Source organism: Ictalurus punctatus, chromosome 1 (assembly GCF_001660625.3).
Source record: "Ictalurus punctatus breed USDA103 chromosome 1, Coco_2.0, whole genome shotgun sequence".
Taxonomy (NCBI): domain Eukaryota; kingdom Metazoa; phylum Chordata; class Actinopteri; order Siluriformes; family Ictaluridae; genus Ictalurus; species Ictalurus punctatus.
This window is the reverse complement of record NC_030416.2, coordinates 10,809,068-10,833,501: the sequence shown is the minus strand read 5'-3', so window position 1 is coordinate 10,833,501 and position 24,434 is coordinate 10,809,068. Positions and strand designations below refer to the sequence as shown.

Below are 24,434 nucleotides of genomic sequence, written 5' to 3'. Positions count from 1 at the left end.
GCAGCATAAATCCCAGCGACGCCAGTTAAACGGCATTGTGGGTAATTTAGGAATCCATGAACCAAAGTGAAAATAGATCGACATATCGAAGAAAGACCATCACAAAATACATTTCGGACGTCACCGAAGATAACATAATACCCGAGCGCTTAATGAATATGCTTTATGATGTGCAGAGAGTCGGAGGCCGAAATTTACCAACGCCGACCGACATTTGAGGAAAGAACACAGTCACAACGTCGAGATCCCTCAGGTGGTATTAACCAGTTTAATTAACCCTGATTACATTTAAAAACATCAGAAATCAACAAACGTAAGGAGAATTAAAATGTTACAATTTGTTATTAAAACTCAACCTGTCATTAAAAGCTGTGAAACCACAGAAATAAAGAGAGAAGGAAGGTAAAGACAGAGAGAGAGAGAGAGAGAGAGCGAGCGAAAAAGACCATTACACGATAAAGCAATACAGTTTCTTTTCAAATTATGTAAATCCCACAAATGAAAAAGAAACACGCCAGATCAACAAAAGAGTAACGTTACAAAATAACGAATTACATAACATGACCAGAGTTAAAAATCGTATGCGTCCCCTCTACCTCCGTACACTATCATCTGTCTCCATTATAACGGCCTGAAATATAATTACAGCTTTTTAGTTATTTTACAACTTTAAAAAGGTTCAACTGTTACATGTATAACACATCGGGTCGGGTTAACGGCAGGAGACTCCGCTCTCGGATAGATCACTCCTTTGACGGACCCAAACTCAGGACTAAATGAGGAAAAATAAACAATAAAAAATGTCAATAATGATAATGATCAGAAAACAGCAAATTTGACATCATATGGGGGGGGAAAAGAAAAAAAAAAAAAAAAAAAAAAAAAAAAAAAAAGGATGAAAGAGAAATTAACCTGCTTAAAAATATGTAGTCCTGCGCCATGTCTCTCACATAAAGCAATGTCTTCCTCGGCGCAGCAGGTCCAGAGACCTAACATCATCATTCAATAGGTCAGCGAAAGAAGGCGGGGCTCCTGGGCAGGATAAAGGATTACGGGACAGTTTTACTGGAGGAGTAAAGAGTAAGGCAACTGTCAGTCACATGAAGAGGACGGGGGACGGAGGACGTCAGAAGCGTAGCCGTCGGGCTTGCCAGTTCTGTCGAAAGTTAAATACTGTACAGTGTGAACGACATGCCCGTAGGATCTGTGCGTCTTCCCGATGGCAGGATGCAGACTCCGCCCTCGCCGAGTCATGATTGGCCATCTCACGCGGTTTCTTCTCCGACGCTGTGCGCGAGTGTCCTCACAGCTGGGCTAAAGTTCACAGACCTTCAGGAGGTCCACTATGCTGAACTCCGGACTGGTGGTTACCCAGGAGATGGACAGACAGGGCAGACACACACTCACTCACTCACTCACTCATTCTCACACACACACAAGAACAGAATGGCGGCACTTGCATCAGGTAAAGTTCAGAGCTCTGCTTCTATCCAATGCTTGGTGTGATTTTGTCTTTCGCTATTTGTGTATTTAAAAAAAATAATCTTTAAAAAAAAAAAAAAAAAAAAAAAATCATACATGTATAAAAAATTAATATAAATACCAAAATACCCCCCCCCCCCCCCTCCCAAAAGAAAAAGAGACTATATCCGACATCCAGACCTTCTAAAACAAAACCTCTTTCAAAACCCTGGATAATTACATACCGTTAATGCTATGGTTCCACGACTGCAGCTTACAATATTCATACAATATACAGAACAGGTTCAGAAACGTAAAAAAACGTTTGGGTTCTCGTGTTTTCGTCTCGACGTGCTCGAAGGCGGTGTACAATTCTGGCCTGTTATGCTATCGGTTAGTGTGTAGGGGAAAGGATGAATCAGGTGCCTCTTACGCCACAAAAGACGCTCAAAACTACACTTCCCACAATTCCCCAGGAGGTTCTGGAGGATTACATGAGAGGAACTCTAATTCCCACACAGGTAAAAAAAAAAACAACAAAAAAACAAAAACAAAAACAAAAACACTGCCCACACAGGACGCCCTACACTTACACAACGCAAAGCGTAGCCCTCCGGCCCCTCTCCCGCACCGGATGACACGCCGATCACTCACACAGCGAGCGCCGAGAACTAAGAACGAGTGACTACGTCGGACGAGAACGCTTTTTTTTTTGGGGGGGGGGGGGGGGGGGGGGGGTGAGATAAATAAATAAAGATCTCCACCATCGCTCCGCTCGGCTTCGTTTAACCAAACGGATCTGCAAAATCTTCAGAGATGTAAACCACGAATCCTTTCATCCACACAGAGGAGAAAGAAAAAAAAAATGGAATACAAACAGTATTTTCTGGTCCCAGAGCGAGCCAAAAAGAAACACCGAGAGAGACACAGAGAGAGAGAGAGAGAGCGAGAGAGCACTGAGGTGAGCTGGTTTACATAGAAAGAAGAGAAATCCTGAGAACACTCAGAAACATCACAACACACCACACACACACACACTTCCAACCATCTGAGCTTGCTTTCCCAAAACAGTAATCTCCACTGTTAAACGTTAGAGGAGTTAAACAGGCGCTGTGAACACTCCCAGTTTTAATCACATATCAATGGTCATGAGGCTGAGGAGCTCTAGGGAAATGCAGTCCAGTGCAGGATTCACACAAGCGACAGGTGGAGTCATCAGAAATGTACATGTGGCTCTGTGTGTTTGTGCGCGTGTGCGTGTGTGTGTGTGTGCGCCATAAAGGGTCCCTGAGCAACATGGCCAGGCTGGTTACGTGTACAGCACAGCTCGTAGAGCGTTTACAACAGTGCCTCTCTGAGGATGAGGAGGAGCAGACAAACACTCCACCCAAAGCTAATGATAGCTGATCTGCCCGTGTGTTTATGCTGATCATGTGATCATTTCAGTCCAGGACTTGTGTGAGGGTGTGTGAGGGATTTGCAGGCACTTCACTTGAATAAAAATGAAAAAAAAAAAAAAAAAAAAAAAAAAAAAAGTCCTCCAGTGCCAATTGTCAAAGTCTCCTGAGGGTCAGTCGTGTGTGTGTGCGTGTGTGTGTGTGTGTGTGTGTGTGCGGTACTTTTTTCCCTTACTACGATCACCTTCTGAGAAAGTTTACATTGGTGAGCTCTGAAATGAACACACATTTGCTTGTTTGTGAAGAGCGGGGCCGGTTTTGTCTCGTGAGTGCTGGTGCTTGTGTCAGTATGGTAGATGTGTAAAAAGAGCCGTGTCCGTCTGCGGGTGTGTGAACGTCGGCGGCCGTTGTTCTCGAGCGCTGTAGGTACGAGCGCTCGTCCTGCGCGTGTGCGTTACGCCGGCACGTCGCTCGTATCAGCAGTCCTTGTTTTCCAGAGACAGCTGGGCGGCTGCGCGGTGCAGTTCGGCGCCCAGTTTGTGAGGGGCCGAGTTCTCGCCGTCCTCCCTCTCGACTCCGCTGCTCTCCCCGTTCTTTTTGTCCCCCCGGACTTTTTTGTCCTCGGCCTCCTCGGTGTGCTGCTCCTGGTCCCAGCGCCGCTTGAAGCGCAGTTTTAGTGGGATGCACTGAGAGGGAGAGGCCGAGGGGGCGTACCCGTGCCCGCTGGTCGCCGGGGGAGTGTCCGGCTCGCTCTTTACCACGGGCATGCCGCCACGAGACGACGACGAGGAAGGTGCACCAAAGAACGGCGGAGGAGCCGGGGCTTTGAACACATCTTCCTCCGAGTCGTCGTAATGAAGAGGAGCGGAAACACCGTTGGACTGGCGCCCGGAAACGTGGTGGTGGTGGTGGTGGTGGTGGTGGTGGTGGTGGTCACGGCGGTGGGCGGAGAAGAACTCTTGCTCGTCTCCCTCCTCGTCACTGATGTCAGTGACCTCAACCTCCTCCTCAGATTCGATGTCCGAGATGGGCTCTACCTGCAAGACGACAAGCGCGACGACGGACAGACAGAGAAAGAGAGAGAAACAGAGACCGTAGCAGCGCGTGAGTAAGGTCGAAGGAGTATATTACACCGAACCTAAAATATTCACTTGGTGAAATTATGACGCGTAATATCCATCCATGGGGGGGAGCCTGGAGCCTATTGGGGGGGGTATTATGTACTCCAATATTAAAGTTTGCTATCGGAAAGCCTGTGAAGAATTGCGGCTTCAATATGTCGCATCTACAGTAAGTTTATATAACAAGGACCTGGGGAAGAGGGAAATAATTGGCACGGAAATAGATTTCAGTGTTTAATGAAGTACTTGTGGAACGATGAATTTGGCCAGCTATTGAAGCGCTAACAAGACCCGTGACGCGCTCGTAAATTACATCACGAGTCGCCGTGCGACTTTATTTCGAATAAAAATCTATTCAAAAGACTTCTGCGCCGTTCGAGGACAGCGTCGCGCTTGGCTTGCGGGTTGGAATAATGCAGCATGTATTCGTTTAGAATTCGTTTAATCTAAATAACGATGATAATAATGATAATAATAATAATAATAATAATAAAGAGAGACACCTTGATCTTGGGTAGGCCTGTGCTGTTGAGCGATCCGCTCGATGAAGAGTTGGAGATGATGCCCGAGCTCAGGTCGCTGCCGAAAGAGAGCGAGGAGCCGAGGGCAGACGACGAGGACGAGCCGAGGGAGCCCTGGTGTCCCTGTGACTCGCGCTGCTGCTTTCTGCCCGGCGGAGGAGGCTGCAGCTTGAACTTAAAGGGCGTGTGATGGGCGTCGTCGGCCGGGGCCAGCGGGAACGAGTGAGCAAGGACGGACGGACGCTCGGCGGTACTAGGCAGAGGCTTCTCGGGCCGCTGCGGCTGGGGCACGACCACGTTGGGGTAGTGGAAGAGGGCGCGCGGGCTCAGGTGGTAGTTATAGACACTCTGCGTATGCGCCTGAAGGTAGCGCTGCATATCCTCAGCGCTGAAGGAGAATATGGAGCCTGGCATTGGTGACAGCGTTGGCGAGGGCGTGTAGGCCAGGTGTGTGCCCGCCGTCACGGGGAGCGCCGGTGAGAGCGGCGGTGGAGCCAACAGGCCCGAGCCTGCGGGAGCGAAGGGCGAGAGCGGCTCCGGGTGAGCGCGGTGACCCCTGTGACCCCCGTGGTTTCCGTACATCCGGTACAGAGCGTCGTGGGCCAGGCGAGGCGGCACGGCGCTCCTGAAGCCTCGATCGGGCACGCGCTCTTCCGCCGCGCCGACGCCGAGGCTGCCCTCGTCGATCTCCGAGTTGGCGGACGTGCCGTCGCTGCAGTCGGACACCGAGCCTCGGGCCAGGCGCCGCGCCACGCTGCTGAAAGACCCCGGGCTTCTCAGCTCCTCGCTGCTGGGGGAGAGAACCTCGGACGGGGTGGACGGAGGGAAACGGAAGTGAGACACTGCACCCGTGGGCACGGGAGGAGCGCTCTGAGGGACGCCTACACCTACACGCCATGACACAGAGTGGGAATGAACAAAACAGCGTTAAACACACACACGAGAAAGGGACAAAACATGGCATGAGATGGAAAAACATTAGGTTCTGCGCGAGTTCTGCAGAGAGAGAGAGAGAGAGCAGTGAGTGGGCAGTCTGTCTGCGTGCGTGTTTGCACGTGTGTGTCATTTTGTTTGTGTGGGAGTTTAAAAGACGGCATGTAGGCAGTGTGTGCATGCGAGTGCGTGTCTCTGCGTGTACCTGCAGACCCCATGTCTATGAAGGGGTAGTTGACGAGGACCAGCTTGTTGAAGTTGAACTTGTAGGTGAAGCGCTTGCCTTTCGTTTTGTGCAGGATCCGTTTGTTGTAGTAATACCTGCAGGACGACACAGACACGGACCTCTACGGTAACACAATCACAGACGCGCCGTCTCGGGGACGCTCTGGTCGTCCCGGTTCGGGTTTACAGAACCGACCGTTAAAAAAAAAATTTTTTTTTTAAAATCTCCTTTCTTAATCCTTTCCATAGGAGTCCCGTTCTCTCGTCTATACGTGCAGAACCGGTTTCCTCCTCCGGCTTTTTACATAACCGCGATCCGTTCTATTCACACGTGTCCCGGACGCGAGGTCGCTTTTGAGCTCATGCTTTACGAGCTGCGAGCTACTCGTCTGTGCGAGTGCCGGGTTTAAGGGGAGATGCCGACACGGGCGGTTTAAAAATAAATAAATAAATAAAACGTTTACAGGATGCCGCTTAGCTGTGCGTGTTTGCGTGCGCGTCCGTACAATTAAAGGAGCGTGCGGGACGTTCGACCCCGTCGGCCAAAAGAGCCGGGATTTGGGAACGCCGAAAGGGCGTGTTGTACCGAGATCGGAGGAATACGTACGGACAAAAAAAAAAAAAAAAAAAAAAAAAAAAATCGATAGAAAGCTGGTGTGTATAGACACACGTGTGTGGAGGATACACTCCAGAGTGTGGTAGATTATGGCGAGACAGACAGATTCAGACTTGTGGTGTGTGCGTGTGTGAGGCCGAGCGAGAGAGCGAGAGAGCGAGAGAGAATTATGGTTATTAAGAGGAGTCGTGAATGTTCAGACAGGCTCTTTCGAGGTTCAGACAAAAACAGATCGGTGGGCCAGAAGATGGAGGGAGAGTGTGAGAGTGAGTGTTAGACCCACACAGAGTGGGTGTTAACACATGTCCATATGTACCTGTTTTTCTTACAAACACAATTAACGAGAGCGTTTTAAGAAAGAAGAAGAATTTTTTTTTTTTTTTTAAATCTGTGTAAACAAAAGGACGTGATGATTACCGTTATTATCTTACGATAAATCGCACGCGTATGGCAGATCGTGCGCGTCGGCCCTTCACGCATCTCTCCGCCTTGACTACAGACGAGGATGATTAAAGTGAGAGGATTCCCCGCCGGTAAGATGTATGGCGGTCGTACGTGCTCGGTTTAAACTCGGCCCGATTCTGATATGGGTTTTATTCTTCCGCGCGACACGCACAAGGGAGCAGGACACACGCGAGGACTTGCAGGAGAACTAGGACAGGACAGATGGCCAAAGCGACTGGGTGCGATATCCCTATTAAAGGATCATTGCAGTTGGATTGCTCGAGATTCGAACGGATCCAGTCAACTGTCACAGCTGATAAACAAACAGGACAACAAACGAAGAGACCAGCCCGGGGTTTACAGAAGGAGCTGTGTAGTGGAACATCCCTGATACACACACACACACACACACACACACACACACACACACACACACACACGGATACAAGATCACACACACAAACACACACACACACACACACACACACAGATACAAGATGACACACACACAAACACACACACACACGGATACGAGATGACACACACACACCAATACGAGATGACACACACACACACACACACACACCAATACGAGATGACACACACACACCAATACGAGATGACACACACACACACCAATATATGACCACACACACACACACCCCAATACGAGATGACACACACACCAATATATGACCACACACACACACACACCAATATATGACCACACACACACACACACACCAATATGAGATGACACACACACACACCAATACGAGATGACACACACACACACACACACAAATATGAGATGACACACACACACACACCAATATGAGATGACACACACACACACAGATACGAGATGAAACACACACACGAATACAAGATGAAACACACACACACACACCAATACGAGATGACACACACACACACACACACCAATACGAGATGACACACACACACACACACACAAATATGAGATGACACACACACACACACCAATATGAGATGACACACACACACACAGATACGAGATGAAACACACACACGAATACAAGATGAAACACACACACACACAAATACGAGATGACACACACACACACACACCAATACGAGATCACACACACACACACACACACACACACACACACACACCAATATGAGATGTCACACACACACACACACACACACCAATATGAGATGACACACACACACACACACACACACACACACACACACACACACACACACACACACAAATACAAGATGAAACACACACACACACACACACACCAATACGAGATGACACACACACACACACACACACACACACACACCAATATGAGATGACACACACACACGAATACAAGATGAAACACACACACACACACACACACACACACACACACCCCTATTTGACCGGACTTCAAAAGAGAAGGATTGTGTGTCTGTAGCTTTGGGTGTAATTACCCACATGCAGCTCTCTGCTCTCACATCCTGTGCATGAAGGCTGGACCGGGCTCGGACATGAAAGCATGATTTTAGGGAATGAAGAAGGTTTCCACAATCAAATGTGAGTGACTGGGTTTAAACCACACACACACACACACACACACACACACACACACACACACACACACACACACAGATCATTACAGCACAGCACTGCTGAATTCTCCAATCAGATGGTGTGGTTTAATAGACACTGCACACACTTTCCGCCCTGTCAATCAGAGCAACACTAGCCAATCACAGGCATCCGTGAGCTCACGGATGTGGAAGAGGGTGGATAGTGCTTTCCTGTGTGCGTTTTATTCCGCGCTGTGATGCAGCAGTCTGAACGGATGCAGTCGGCCGGCTTAGAGGAAGCACCCGGTGTTGGCGGCTGTGGATCGGGTGGTAGAGCGGGTCGTCCGCTAACCGTAGGGTTGGCGGTTTGATTCCCGGCCCACGTGACTCCACATCCCGAAGTGTCCTCGGGCGAGACACTGAACCCCGAGTTGCTCCCGATGGCAAGTTAGCGCCTTGCGTGGCAGCTCTGCTACCGTTGGTGTACGAGTGTGTGTGTGTGTGTGTGAATGGGCGAATGAGCGCTATATAAGTGCAGACCATTTACCAGCGGCGTTCACCCCCTTCTGGTCGGTGCAGTCATATAATAACAGAAGAGGACTGACCGGTGGATAGGACACTTTCACCGTCGAGACACCTCGGGCCTGTATAGGAACACATTCCACTTCGGCATGGTGACGTCGTGTGTCCGTCCCGACTTTACTCCAGATCATTCGCTTCTACATGACTGATCCTCGTGATGTTTTAAACTAACCCTGTGCCATCTCTAAAAACGACACCACCCTCAAAATTGAGATCTCGAGTGTACCTTCGCTTCTTTTCACACCGTGATCTCCGCTAGTACTCGTGTGGCACGTATCGGGCGAGGCGGAGAACGGCTCGGACTCTTCATCGGTGAAACAGTACTAACGCAGCTTGTTTACTGAACCCCGTCACAGGCGCACACTCGAGTCCCGAGACATCCACTGGCTCCATTGTGAACCCGCGGATAAACGTCGTGCTGTGCGCGCGTGTGTAAGAGTGTGTTTCCGCGTGTCAGAGTGTGCCACGAGTGTGTACTGTGTGCGTCTCTCTTCACCCACTAGCCTAAGAAAGAACCCATTCTGTCTTTGACAATAAGATGTACACAAGTCTAGCCCCCAAGCTCACTCCCCTCTCCTCTTCACCACACACACACACACACACAAACTTGTCCATTTGACAAAGGGGTCTGTTGTAGTCCAAATCCTCTGACTCACTCTCTCCACACACACCCAATCAACATCAATCAAACGCGAAGACTTGAAGGAGGTCACGTCAGATCTCACACCTGCAGGACGGGACGAAGATGGGAGGTGCGTGCGCTGAAAGTGATTATCCGCAGCCACCGGGGCATCACAGGTATGCGCGGACTATCCCCTAACTCGTGCCAAGTCTGTAAGAGGCCGATTGCTCGGGCGATGGACACGGACCCCATTGTGTCTCGGTGGTGGGAGGATGCAGGGACGGGAGCGGGGAGGAGGTTCCTCCACCCTGCTCTGGAGGCGAGAGGAAGCCGCGTGTGTCCTGACCTGCTGTGGAACAACAACACTGGGACAATGCTGTTGGACCGAGTGGGAATTTCCACACGCACACGACAGGAAAGAGACGGGCGCCGGTCCGGAGAACGCGCTGGATAGTGCCGTGATGAGACAATCGCACCAGATCCCAACTGGCAAATACAGTGATGAACTGAAAATACATAAATACATCAGTAGTGGGCGGTGCAGAATGGGCCTGTCGAGTCCAACGAATATTTTCAAAAAAAAAAAAAAAAAACACACACAAAAATATTGCCAAGGCTGCGAAAGTGTTTTAACACTCCGACATTAATCGGCATACCGTTACTGATACCGTCGAGGCTTTCGCGTCGTTCACACTCTCAGCCTTTTAACACCATTTTACATGCGTACACACATTTAAAATTTACCCCCCCCCCCGATGTGATGTTTAACAAGTCAATGGCTCGGCGTTTACGCCGCGTTCCTTTATTTCCGATCGCCGTACGCGCGCGTTCCTCCGGTCGTTCCTGCTGGACTCGACTCGCAAACGAACTGCTTCGGGTAATGTTCTTGGAACTGGACTAGATCTCGTCTTGTGAAGGTCTCGGAAAGGGCTTTGGCTCCAGGACAGCTGAACTCAGAGATGAAATAATTACCGACTTGACTGGTCAGATTCCACTTCCTGTAAATAAAGCTCGTGTGCCATCTCGACAGATGAAGAGAATGAAGGAGACACCTCAGACGTATGTGTATATTATAGACACACACACGGGTATATGTAAAAAAAAGTTTAGGAGTTTTACGTAATGTTTCCAAAGTAATAGGACAGTTTGTCCTCGATAAAGAGTTGCAGGAAGTGAAACCGGTCGACATTCGAAACGGCGATGCCGATTTCACAGCTGTTGCCGAAAACATCGAATCCGTGGTCCTCCTAAGTTACAGGCCCGTCGTGCCTTGAGCTTCCTCGCGTCGCTGCTCATAACTAGTGATGCAAACAGAGAGGACATTAAACGCTATGTACATCATTGTTAAACTGCAAAGCTGCACTCTAAACCCTCAGACGTCCTCATGGTCTCCCCGACCTCTAGCTGAAAGACGGCAAAAAGCACCGGTGCTGATGCACGAGAAGTGATGAACCCGGTTCATAAACCTGACAGGCATTTTGCTTGGTCTGCATGCACTCGCGCGCCCCCCCCCCGTAAAGCGAATCGACACCGGGATCACCTTTATCCTGATGGGAGGGGCTGTTGGAGGATGACTCCACCCACACGGCACGAAGCTTTTCGCCGGATGTTCTCGAAAATGATCTAAAAAATCACAATAAGCGCATCACAACCCGATCGAGCAGAAATGGGGGATTTTGCTTCGACGTGAAACATCGAAACAAAACACCAGCAATATGAGAGTCCGTCGCGTCCGTCCGTCCGTCCGTCCGATGTGGCTGCAAGGTACAGCGTGGCAGTTCAGGAGGCTTGTGGTGGCTCGAATCATTTGTGAGAACGTTCACAAAGTACACACTCGTGATCGGTGTCCCCGGTACGGACCACTGAGTATAGCTTGGGAGTGTTCTCCTGATATAAACCAAAATACACAGTTTGAGCTTAGTCTCATGAACACTACTACACGTTTTTCCCTGAAATCGGCCGGGATCCCGTCGCTGCTCGTCTGTTCAAGCGCTCGTTTTCAAGCCGAAGCCTGCGGAATCGATTCTGCCACCCCGCTACATCGTTCCCCGTCTTCCTCGAGTCTGCGGTCTCGCCAAGAGGAAGGTGTGGACGGTGACTGACGGGTGCTGCGCGTCCGCCTACGTGCGATGTTTACATTCCGCGTTACATTTACTCGTCTGGCAGACCCTTTCATCGACAGTGTTATGCCGTCTGTGACGTCTTGCGCAAACGGCGAGGAGTCGACTGGGACGCGACGTCCTGGTGTCATGACAACAGTAGTGCTTTACGGCGTGGAACGATTCGCGACGTAAGACTTCGGCCTGGTGCCGACGTGATGCGGGCAGAAGCGCTGCTGAGAGGGGGGACATCCTGACATACGGGCTAATTATATCTGTGGCGGGAAAAGCATACGAGCTAGTGTAGGAGCATCCTAGATCCCCTCCGTCTGTCCGTCAGTAGCACTCGGAGAGGAGGAAAAACCTAACACGCGGGCTGATCGGACCCACCCGCAGATCGCATGCGTAGCTTGCTCGGGAGTAAGTGTACACAAGGAAGAGATGCTTCAAATTAGCATGAGCAGCGTTTCAGAACGGATCGTTGCCTAGGGTTACCGATTTACGAAGCCTGCCTCGTGCGGTCAGCGCCGATTTAACACAAATAGTAGCACCGTAAGGGGACAGCATCCTCAGCCGTCCGCACAAGAGCGGATCAACAGGAGCGTTAAGCAGGAGCGGATGTTCTACGGCGCCGCCTGATCGTCTGTCGCACCTGCTCATGTAAAGAAGTGCGTGCGCATCGGGCTCACAACCTGTGCCACGTGATCCTGCCTAATCGTTTTAAATCGGTGCACTTCGGTCGAGTATTTATTTATTTATTTTTTTTAACGTGCAGGATAAGAACAGAGCTCAGCGAATAATACGTCTCGATCCGCGGAGTCCGGGCTCTCAGCCGGACGGGTCGTGTGAGGTTGTGCAAGTCAGACCCGGGGATGCTTTCTGTAATAACTCGTAACGCGGATAGAGCGATCGATCGCTGCCTGATGACGGGGCGGGACGCGAGAGGCCTGTGAAGCAAGTTTACCTGAGAGCTCGACTGAGTTTGTCGTAGTTCATCTGAGGCTTGCACTTGCGCGCCCCCCACAGTCTGGCCACCTCGTCGGGGTCTTTGATGACGAACTCGCCGTAGTCTCCCTGCCAGGCGATGACGTCGTGGTACTCCTCCTTCCTGAGCAGCTCCAGGATGAAGTGCCACAGCTGGATCTGCCTGGAGCCCGGGCTCGACTCGGGCTTGTACGCCCATTCTGGAAAGGCGAACCCTGAAAAGCACGGAGAAGACGATGAGGAAGAGATCGTAAACAAAAACGCCTTCGACTGTCACCTACGTCGTCGGTCCGACTCTTCATCGCCCTGATTACAGGGGCACGGCCGCGTGAGGCTCGTCAAACGGAGGGTTAGAGTGATCAGCCTGAGGCCACAGAGTTGATCTCAAGCTACTAATTTTCCCTGATGACAAACTGACAAGTTTAAAATAAGGATGACCGCTAGTCAGCGCTACAGAAAAAGAAAAAGATCAAATCTCTCTAAATAATAATAATAATAATAATAATAAACACTTGAAAAAAAACAAAAAAAACAAGCACATATCGATTCGAATACTTAAATAAGGCAAACGAATTATGACTAGCTAAACGCCGAATCCTCGAATCAGAAATCAATTCATTCATTTTTCATCCTGGCTGGAATTCGAATCATCCGTGTACATTAAACGTGCTCGTTCTAATAGCTTCCGGTTTCTATAGTAACAGCTTTGGGATTTGTATAGTGGACGCTACACATGACGCAAGACTAATAGAAAGCAAACGGAATAAAAACGGGGGTTGTTGAACGGGAGCCGAACGTCCACGGCGAGGCGTTCGGCAAAGGTTACGTTTATTTAACATTTTTTTTTAAAAAAATAAATAAATAAATAAAAGTTTTTTTAAAAAAAGGGGGGTTGTCGGTGCTTTGTAGAGGTTGGTACGTTTCCCGTGGGAAACTCTTCAGCACGAAGGGGTTTTTTTACGCTTTCTATTTTCTCCGCAACGCGTGAGCCGCATGTTGTATTTATTTATTTATAAAATAAAATAAACAAGAGATATATAAAATAAATAAATAAATAAATAAATCGTCCCAGTTAAGTGTCTGGGAACGCGCAACATTATTCGACGGGTCATAATTTCCACACTAACGGGAAGTCAGGGCGGGGATATATGGCATGGCTCCTCCTACTTTTTAAATAGCCGATTGCGTATAGTTTACCTCACAGGCCGTGCTACGCCGTACGTGACTGTTAGCACCGTGAATATTTATAATGCTAGGGGCGGGACATTTCACATTCGACCCCACAGGGTATTTGATTGGACAGAAAGCTGACGTGCAGAATGATGTCAGACATGCTGAGCCGTATCATTGGTGGAGAAGGACTGTCCATTTTGAACGTGTGTATCTTCTAAACGCATACTGCGTCATTGTTTTAGAGCACACTAGCTTAGACATAACCCTAAGGCTGGGGAGGCTGGGGAGGCAACGGCCGTTCCTGACTTGTCTTCCAGACGTTCCATGACCTCAAACTTCTCTATAAACGCTTCATAAACACGAATCATTTATGACTAAATGAACATTTTTAACTGTTGGTAAAATTACTGTGGTATCAGACGTACTTCGAAGTGCTTCAGCACGTCCTTACACAATAACGTCTGGAAAGCACGAGTCGTTCGGCAGTTAAATAAACAACTCGCCGTTTAATCGATCATTTCGACGTTCATGGCCATTTCGGAATCTCTAGATGCGAGGGGAAAGGAGGACGCGGCGAATTAAAGAGCGGCTACGACGGAGACTAAGCAGATCCTCCGCACCCGAGGCGGTTTTTCCGGGTCCGCGTACGCACACGTGCAAAACACACGCGTGTACTGGCATGCGTGCGCAGACGGAAAAAAAAAAAAAAAAAAAAAAAAAAAAAAAAAAAAAAAACACAGACAGGCAGATCCACCGGAGATCTTCTCTTTGTGAAGCAGACCGAGACGAGCCTTTTTACGACACAACGGCGGTGAGGTTTGAATACGACTCAACGAGGAACTCGGAAGAAATATTCAGCCGTGTTGACGTTAAAAGAAAAAAAAAAAAAAAAAAAAAAAAAAAAATCGATGAGAGTCGGGATGTAGATAAATAAACAAAAAACAAACCCCGACCGCGTGCGTCCGTCTGGGACCGGATTGCGTCGTCGTGTCGTGCCGCGTTCAGAAAGTTTGCATAACAGTTACTGCGTGCAGACGACGATTTGCATACCTGTAACCACCTTTGTGAAAAATTTGCTTAAGCTCTGAGAAACACCGAGGCTGGAACGGCAGCCGGTTGTGGAAGAAGTTTTACCGCGATCGGAGACGATACAAAACATCGTGCCTCCTTCGTCCGTAATCGGGAGGAATAGAACACCGTTTATATAGCGGTTCGAGGAAAAAATCGAATCGTCGACGGGCTGGGTGTTGTAACCGGTTACCACCCGGGAGTGTCTGGAATCGCCACGGCGATTTCCTAACGATGCTTTAAAAAAAAAAAAAAAAGTCAGTCATTACAGACAGTCATGTGGTACTTTTGATCGTTTACAGTTACTGTATGTTGTGGAACGTCTGCGGAACAAGCTTACTCTTGTTATCACTGTAAACAATCACCAGCATCCCCCCCCTCCCCCTCCTTTCCCCTCCCCCTCCCTTTTACTTAATAAGACCGGGTGACCGGGTCCTACGTCCTGAAACCTTTCCTGTGTGGGAAAGCCTGAAGATACAGCTTCATCTCGGACTGTCACGACGCGCTGACACCGGAGACTCCTTCCAAAAACTCTAAAACATCAACTGGCAGCACACACACACACACACACACACACACACACACAAAGGGGCGATCACACGGCTTTTTCCACGTGCCCTGCTTTCTAGTACCGCGTCGGCGGATCTGCTAATGCCCATGCCGATGTAATATTTGCCGTACGGACGCTCCGATCTGATTGGTCAGAAGGTGCCGATGAACTTTCCGTAACCGCGGCCGAACCTGGTGCGAGTCGCTCGAGAGGTTTTACTTGAACTCGGGTTTATGGTCATCATACGCCGTCCTCTGTACATGTTACTACGGCTGCAATGGACCATTATTTTCATAGTCGCTTAAACCGGCCGAGAATTTTATTTTTCGCGTGATCGGATGGGAGGGAGAGAGGCGGGGCAAACTCGTTACTATTTTTTATGTTTACTTAAAATAAACTCCAGAAACTGTGTTACAAATATAAACCTCAGACTATATACTTACACACACGCACACACACACGCACGTACGTTAATATTATATAAACGGACGTATTTCTGGCTTATTTTTTCCGACTACAGTCCGAAACGAATAATAAAATCTCCCTTTCGCGGCACCTTGTGCGTTCTCCGACTCGCTGCCTGTAAGCGTGGCGTTTTACTCCCGTCCGCTTCGATCGTAGCGTCCGTCGTCGCGGCGGCGTTACGGACGGATCGCTCGCGTTTTAATACGCGGACGGGACCGAACGGGACCGTGTCGCGCAAATACGGCGTATGATGACCATAAACCCGAATTCAAGTAGAACCTCTCGAGCGACTCGCACCAGGTTCGGCCGCGGTTACGGAAAGTTCATCGGCACCTTCTGACCAATCGGGTCGGAGCGTTCGTACGGCAAATATTACATCGGCGTGGGCATTAGCAGATCCGCCGACGCGGTACTAGAAAGCAGGGCACGTGGAAAAAGCCGTGTGATCGCCCCTTTGAGAGGTCAAATGTGCCATGCTCCGTGGATTCTGACAGACACAGATCTGGTTTCATGTCTCACACACACACACACACACACACACACACACACACACACACACACGTGAAAGCGATCTCCACTAAGAAGCCTGAGCCAAAGTCGATGTCTGTCAAACTCCCCGATGAACAATGAAGAACAGACTCCTAAGTCACACGAGCACGCACGGCCTTCTGGCAATGATGGATACACTTACAGATGTGTAATTCTCACACACACACACACACACACACACACACACACTTTGATGAACTAATAGTGCTAAACAATCTTGTGGAGGCGTGATGTCTGATCCCATGCTTCTCTATGGGTGCGCACACACACACACACAAACACACACACGCACACACACACACACACACACACAAACACACACACCCCTATTTGTGCTAAAGCATCCGAGACAGAGCCCAGCCTCAAGGACAAGACCTCTGCGAGCTAGGAGTGTGTGCGAGTAAGTGTATGTGTGTGTGTGTATTATTGATCATATTACTAGCTACGCGCAATGAGCCCTGCAGCGTTGGTGTGTTGATACGGGAAAACACACACACACACACACACACACACACACACAGTATCTCGCAAACCGATGGCATCACCGTGAAACACGACACTCCAGCGCACGCATGCGCGCACTCGTTTAGAACGTTTGTAGTAAATAAACGCGGCAACGCCGAGCTGCGCGTTTGCTGCCGACGCAAAAAAAAATAAATAAACCCAGACCCGTTTTCTGTTCTTTCTCTACGTGCTGTACACGAGGAAAAAACAAACAAACAAACAAACGTAAACACACACATCTGCAAAACTGTTGTTAATATCATCTGAAACTAAACCCCAGTAAGGCTGAGCTGCTGTATATCCCGGGAGATGGATTCCCAGGTCGAGACCTTGTGTTTGAATCAGACCGTGTGACGAGACCTTGGTGTCCTCTTCTTCTCTCCTCAAAAAAAGAAAAAGAAAGGATCTGGCCTTTTCTCTCTACGTAGTCCACTTGCTGTTCGGACCCTTGCCATCTTCAGATCGGTCTACCGCAACGCTCTCTTGACCCTGTGTACCACCCACTCCTGCAACTGATCCTGAATCAGACTTCTCCGTCACCACCCGATTGCCACGTTCCCTCCACTGAGGTCATTCCGCCTAGCGGGAAGCACGCAAGTGTCTAGAAAGTCTTCGTACATGCGTTACACTTTCCCTTCACTGGAACGAACCTGTTCCAGCACGACGGTGCTGCAGTGCACAAAGCGACCACGGGTCCTGCACGGAGCCCTGACCCCGACCGCACCCCGGACCTCCTACGCAGTCTTTACTGCCGGACCTCGCTGAAGCTCACGTGGCTGAATGAGCAAAACCTAAAATCTAGTGAAAAGCCTAGAACAGTGGAGGTTATTAACACTGCAAAGGGGGACGCAAGTCAGGAACGGGATGTTCAACGAGCCCGTCTGAGTGCGGGTGTTCAGATACTTTCGGCCGTAAGGTGTCCCTGAAGACACTTATCGGAGTGCTCGACACCACTTTCCCCATCGACAGCTCGACTGGACTCGCCATCCATTAAGCGACAATAAAGACATCCATCAAGACTCGGCTCCGCCTTCCTCCATAGCTCGATCGAGCGGTTTTCTCACTGGCATTTATTTATTTATTTATTTTAAAAGTCTATAGCGCATAATATATATAAATATATATCGCGCTAATAGACAAACTTTAGATAGATCAGTGCTTAACAACTCACTAAATCCTAATCGCCTAGTCATGGGCTGTCGGTTTATTTGTACACTGCCTTCTATTTCATCTTCGGGAAGGATGTTATCCCGGTCGGCGTCGCCGTGCATCCAGAGCCGGTCCTGGTCAGACCGCCAAGTGGGGGAAAATCCGATCGGATGCCGGTCCGTTGTAGGGCATCATGCGCGTTTATAGCCGATCTGTAGGTTTTCGTACAGTAGGAGGAAACTAGAGAACCCAGGGGAACCCTACGCTGACGGATGACTCGGCACCCGAGCTCAGGAACGAACGGGGACGCGTCGGTGCCGCTGGATTCAGGTCTGGAGTTTAAAACATCCGATCGGTTACTTGGATCGAGCGGAAGTCTTACTCTGAGAGATTTATTCAGATTTATATGAAGTATTTGGCTCACAAGACGCTAAGGGATATATTCCGTGCCAGCTGGTCGGTTTGCGTTACGCGGAACACGTCCGCTCATACTCAGGGACTGCTCGGTCCTGATCCGAAACGCCGTGTGTGAGGCAGGACCGGATCCGAATCGAGTCTTCGGTTCGAGACGCGGTTCATGACGACAATCACGACGACGGCGGGAATTTATTTAAAAAAAACAAAATTATTATTATTATTATTATGTTTTGAAACGAAGCAGAGCTCATCGGGGTGTTTAACGTTACTCTGCGTGAAACCGCTAAACGCTGTACAGTCTGAGCGACGACGTCGCCTCTGCCGTGCCGTCCGGTGGATGCGGTTTTAATCCGCCAAATATACTCCAGGTGCGCAGCTTCTGCGAAGTTCTCTACTGGGGGCTTTAGATCGTTCTGTTCGGTACAGCGCGCTGAAGCATGTTGTGTGTGGGTGAAAGTATAGGCAGCGGTGTGTATTGTGCCATGTGTGGGAAACAGTGTGATGTGTGTGTGTGTGTGTGTGTGTGCGCGAGGCGTTTTAATGCTCTAGCCGAGAGTTGTGTTGCGAGTGCAAGAGCGTATGACCTCATCCCCCCTCCCTACTTAACCTCTATGACCTCCAGCCCTTCTCTATGTCTCTATGTCTCTCGTCCCCCCCCCCCCCCTCAAGGGGGAGACACTGGATCCTTACCACAGAGGAGAAGAGGACAGATCCACGCACACACACTCGCGCTTCATCAATAATTCAAGGAGCCGCCTTCGCTCGGGAGTATCTGAGGGAATGGGGTGTGTGTGTGGGGGGGGGGGATATCTCTGCCCCGGGACATTAGCGTGTGTGTTTTTGATGAGAAGAATGCTAGAAGTTGTTGTCTAATTAAAAACGTAAATAAATAAATAAATAAATAAAAGTAGACTACGAGGAGTGAACACGTAGTGAGTGATGGAACCAGACAATATGGTGGAGGTGGGAAAAGAGAAGCAGCCGAGAGGGGCCTGAGGAGGGAGTGTGTGTGTGTGTGTGTGTGTGGGGGGGGAGAAAGGGAAACAACGGAGGAGGGGTGAAAGCGAGGGATGAGATCATAGCTCGTCTCCTAGTCTGTTGTCATCCAGGTCAAATTGCTCCTCTCTCTCTCGCTTCCCTCTGATGCCTCGTCCAAGTATGTAAATCAAACAACGCCGGCTGTCCGAGGAGACTTCTTTATGTATTTGAAGAATCTTGAGCACTCGAGCATACAGCAGCATTGTTATTAGAGGAAGCATACCCATGCACAGTGCGTGCGTGTGTGTGTGTGCGTGCGTGCGTGTGTGTGTGTGTGGTTTAGGCGAAAATCAAACTGATGACATGAAAGAGTTTCTGTCAGGCTACACAGAGCGGCGATTCATCTGTGGGGAGAAACTGAAGAGGACGGCTTTATTCGCCTCTTTGTCATTAACGCTGATAGCAACTCTGTGCGCTTCTTACATTCCAGAAGTGCGTGCGTGCGTGTGTGCGTGCGTGCGCGTGCGGTAAGAGGGGGACTTCGGTAGCCAGACTCTTAACAGCTCAGTGTGAAGACTAATATTATTGCAGTGTGAACTCTGTACACTCTGAATGGCGGAGGCTGAAAGCGTGTGTTCTAGTTGTCACAATACTCGACCCCCCCCCCCCCCCACACACACACACACACTTAACTTTAATATCATTTCAAATGCACATTTGATTGTTTACAATCCCAAGCTCTAGTTTCAGTCGCCTAACGGACAGCTAACAAAACAAAACAAAAAAAAACACGCCTGGTCTAATAACCACTCGATGTCCCGAGTCTGAATAAACGGCTGCTGTTTAAGGCGATTCATTTGCATGCGTTTAAAAGATGCATCGACTTTACACACACACACACACACACCTATATATAAAAAAAGTGATTGACACATGCAAAGAGTAAAGGATTTTTCTGTGGCTGAATCTCGAGCGGTTCTATAGCTGCGTCGACGCTACACACCATGTGCTGAGCACATGCAGTGAACGTGAAGCTAGCTGTGATTGGCTAACCGTGCACTTGAGCTGGAGGATTTTTAATGCCGACTTTTACACAGCTGACGGGATCATCTAGTACAGAGGTTCTCGACCTTTTGTAACTGAAGCCACAACGAGCCCCCACTATCATGTGCCCCCGCCCTTCATCAGAGGAGACCAGGTATAATGATCGTTATATACTCTACATAAAATCTATCTATCTATACATATCCTAATCTATAATCTGTCTTGATAGATATCGTTTGTTTTTTTTTGTTGCTTTTTAAAATTATTCTTCACAACTTTTATATAGTTTATAAAAGGGATTTAAAAAAAAAAAAAAAAAAAAAAAAATCGTAATGGAACGCGAATGATATAAAATGTTTCCGAACACTAGAACTACTGTGAACCAGAGAACCGGGTTGTGTCATTTTACACGTGAAGCGTGTTTCGCCCCGTTCGTCTTGCGTTTCGAAAAACACTCGCGTAAGGATGATGTAGATCGGGAGGAAGGGCGCGTCTCGTTATCTCCGGCTCTCGGACTCTGAGCAGAACAGAGCGGACACGGGGAGGTGCGAGTGCAGCTCAAGTCGCTAAAGGGGGGATGAGAAGTCGCTAAGCTGGCAACACGGGTCTGCACTGACGGCTAGGTTAAAGGCGGGCTAAGCTCCGCCTCTCCCCGGCAAAATGAAAATACAGAGGGGACGCGGGGTTTTTCCGTTCGCGCGCATTCGATTCGATGATGCCGTGTCGGTTATTTTTCTTGAAAACGATCTTCGCGCCCCTTCTGATCTCTCCCGCGTGTTGAGATCCACTGAGCTAGTAGAACCTAGTTAAATGCGCGCGACAAAACAAATCCCAAACGCTAAGTTTCGTGGTGACACTAGCCACGCCGTGGCGTTTGTGTGATTGTCGCTGCCAAAAACGCTCGATTTGGCGGCACCCGTTTTTTTAAAAAAAATTTTATTATTATTATTATTATCTGCGATGTTTTGTTGCTTTTCTTGGCGGGAAACTACTCGAACGGTTGAGATTACGATCGCACTAAAAACGGTTCTGCGCACTAAACGGCCTTCCGCGGGGACGTCTGTCGGTAAACGAGACCTTTTCGCTGTACTCGTGAATCCAAGAGGGACTTGGCTGAATGTGCGTTGTGATGACGTCACATGACCCGTCTCGGCCTAAATCCGCGGGAGACTTGTCACCTCGGAATCTCGTCGATTTCCCGTTTATTCCTCCCGTCGCCAGAATTGCTGAGGGACTGCCTAACGTTATAGGTTCGCTAACGTTTCGATGCTAATTAACACTCAAATACAAAACGTCTTGCTTTTTTTTTTTTTAACTTTTTTTATTGAAATGCGACCGTTGACAGAAAGACAACCCTAGTGTGTCGTCCCGATGCCACATTTACAGGCTTTTCATTACCGCAGAAAGGCTCAGGCGCAGCACATAAGTGTTTCTGCGGCGCACCTTAAGCCTTACGCACATAAAAAGGCAGTTATTTTCATTCAAATTCAAACATGTTATCTGGTGAAATGAATAGACTTATGACTAGAAGTACGATAAACGTTGCCAGCTTTCTTTCACAGATATGGTAAGGAAAAGGGTCAAAACACATGATTTTTCATAACTCCACCACCACCACCGTCCGGTCACACCTAAGCCCTCTAAAATCCCAAGTAAAACCCCGCTTTACATTTATACCAACGCTAGACGTTTGTATCCGAAACATCTAACGGAAAACGCAGCTGATTAGATGTTTAAAAAAAATAAATAAATAAAATAAATCCACTTTGAGCAGCTATCTCGTTCCTTTTTAAATACAGCGGTACGTTCCGGGCGGATCGGAGAGATCGCGACGTACGGTATCCGGTTTTACCGCCGACGAGTCTTCCGGGCGTCGTGATACGGCGTACCCGCTGTATTCGGCGCGCTGGCGAGGAGGGTCGTGTGCAGGGACGGCGAGGGGAAAGAAGAATAAGAAGGGGAGGGTGGGAGAGATGCGAGGAAGGGGAAAATCTGAACCTCTCGGTGACCACAGTCAAACCGCAAGCACATTAAAGATTCATCAGGGAGAGAAGGAGAGAGTAAAAAGAGTGAACCGAGTAGAGGGAGGACGGGGTTCGGGATGGAGCGAGCCGAGCACAAAGAACGGGAAGAAAAAGAACAGGGGAAGAAAAAAAAAAAAAAAAGAGGGCTGAAGAGAGTCGGTGCACGACCGCTGACGACACGGATGCTCGGTCTTTTTCTTCTGTGGTGAACAAATCAGCGTACCCTTAACCTCGGAGAGTGAGCAAAGTCAATGGATGTACAAGAGCACAAGAACGAGAGAGCGAGAGAGAGCGCGCGCGCGAGAGAGAGAGAACATGAGAGTGGGAGCCAGAGGGAGAGATGGCCTTGGAGATCCAAAAATAAACTCGCACACAGGGGTTATTGTTTGACAGTAAAAAGAGAGGGGGAGAGAGAGAGAGAGAGAGGACAGGTGGAGGTGGACAGGTGGGACAGGTGGAGGTGGACGACAGAGGTGAAGGATTTGCTTTTCACACCTCCATAACGTTAGAACACGTCTCAAATAATGCCGTTTCGTGCTGCACAAACTCCTCAGGCCAGAGACAAGCAGCTAGAAATACATTTCTGGATCTGCGTTGAGAGAACGTCCGGAGAAGCGTTCTTCTCTCGCGCGCGCACTCTCGCGCACGCACTCTCGGGTGTTGCGCGTTATGGAGGTGAAAAATATTATTCCACGGAGCACAGGCAGTCCCAGGAGCTCTTACGCTCCTCCTTGATCCTCATTAGACCTCCGTACATCCATCTATACACATCTTCAACACTCTCTCCCTCAAGACGCTCTCCTCTCTCCTCAACAGGAACAGCTCTCTCTCCCGTCTGCCTGCGAGAGAGGTAATAGAGGTAATGAGCTGGCAGCCAGGTGAGAAATCAGAAAGACGTTCGTGTCTCGCGACTTCTCAAAAGAAGGGTTTTTTTTTTTTGCGCCGCGGCCTGCGTGATCGTCTCTCCGCGTCGTACGGGCCGCGTCTCCATCCGCTCCCTAGACACGGTGTACACGGGTTCCACTTTTAAAAGGACCTCGTCTCCACGTCGGGGCGGCTCGATTCCGGCGACACGACTACGCGCTTGCGTTGTGAAACCTCATGGAAAATGACGTACGTCGAAAAAAATATTTTGGAAAAAAATATTCAAACGCTAAAGTTAGCAGCTTACGTTCGTAGGCGAAGTTGGCCGAGAGTTCGAGAGTTTTTTCCCCCCCTCCTTTCGAGCTGAAAGGCGTAAAAAACGAACAGGAAGCGTCGTGACGTCATTTCCAGTAAGGGAATGTCGTGAGCGTCGATGCTCCCTGGTTTTTGCGGTGCACTGTGGGATTTTTGAGGGCGCGCACGTGCGAGATCTAGCGATCCAGACGGCCCTTGAAACGGCCGACTCCCTGATCGGCGCCACTGGGGAGCGGATTGAGACGCGCCCGTGGTTATAGGGACGGCCCTTCTGAACCGCTCGCTGGAGTTAATCCTCTCGTTAATACGGCACGTGTTACATTATCTTAAGGGTTTATGTTTTTAAACTTGAACAGAGAGGAAACATTCTTGTGTGAACTGGAATCCTCGTGCAACGACTGAACCACAACAAACAACAACAACAACAACAACAACAACAACAACAACTCGCAGGACGTTAATCCTGAGAACATAATCCCATCAGCCAGGTTTCTCCATCCGGCCTGTCTTACACTGTGACTGTGTAACTAACTGCATGACTTGCTGTAAAGTGTGTGTGTGTGTGTGTGTGTGTGTGTGTGTGTGTGTGTGTGTGTGTGTGTGTGTGTATGGGTTGAGGTGTTTCCTGGAATGTGTCACACCATAATAGTGCAGGAAGTTAGCAAGCCTCCTGCAGAACCACATCAACTCTGCTTCCTGTGTGTGTGTGTGTGTGTGTGTGTGTGTGTGTGTGTGTGTGTGTGTGTGTATATATATA

General features: G+C 49.1%; 1 protein-coding gene across 2 annotated transcripts in view; it reads right to left on the bottom strand.

The window, feature by feature from the left end:
- Positions 1 to 245: 245 nt before the first annotated feature.
- erfl3 (Ets2 repressor factor like 3) overlaps positions 246 to 24,434 on the bottom strand; it is a 53,303-nt gene continuing 29,114 nt past the window's right edge. Inside the window, exons 2-6 of one of the 2 annotated variants that reach the window (XR_006982461.2) lie at positions 12,558 to 12,792; positions 5,639 to 5,754; positions 4,483 to 5,387; positions 913 to 3,895; positions 246 to 772 (exon numbers count right to left, since the gene is read on the bottom strand). Coding sequence is in view for 1 of the 2 variants with exons in the window: in XM_017469581.3 (XP_017325070.1) it covers positions 3,335 to 3,895; positions 4,483 to 5,387; positions 5,639 to 5,754; positions 12,558 to 12,792 (1,817 nt within the window). In the remaining variant the exon portion in view is untranslated. Of the gene's footprint in view, positions 3,896 to 4,482; positions 5,388 to 5,638; positions 5,755 to 12,557; positions 12,793 to 24,434 lie in introns of both variants that reach the window. The other variant, XM_017469581.3, reaches the window with a different exon arrangement.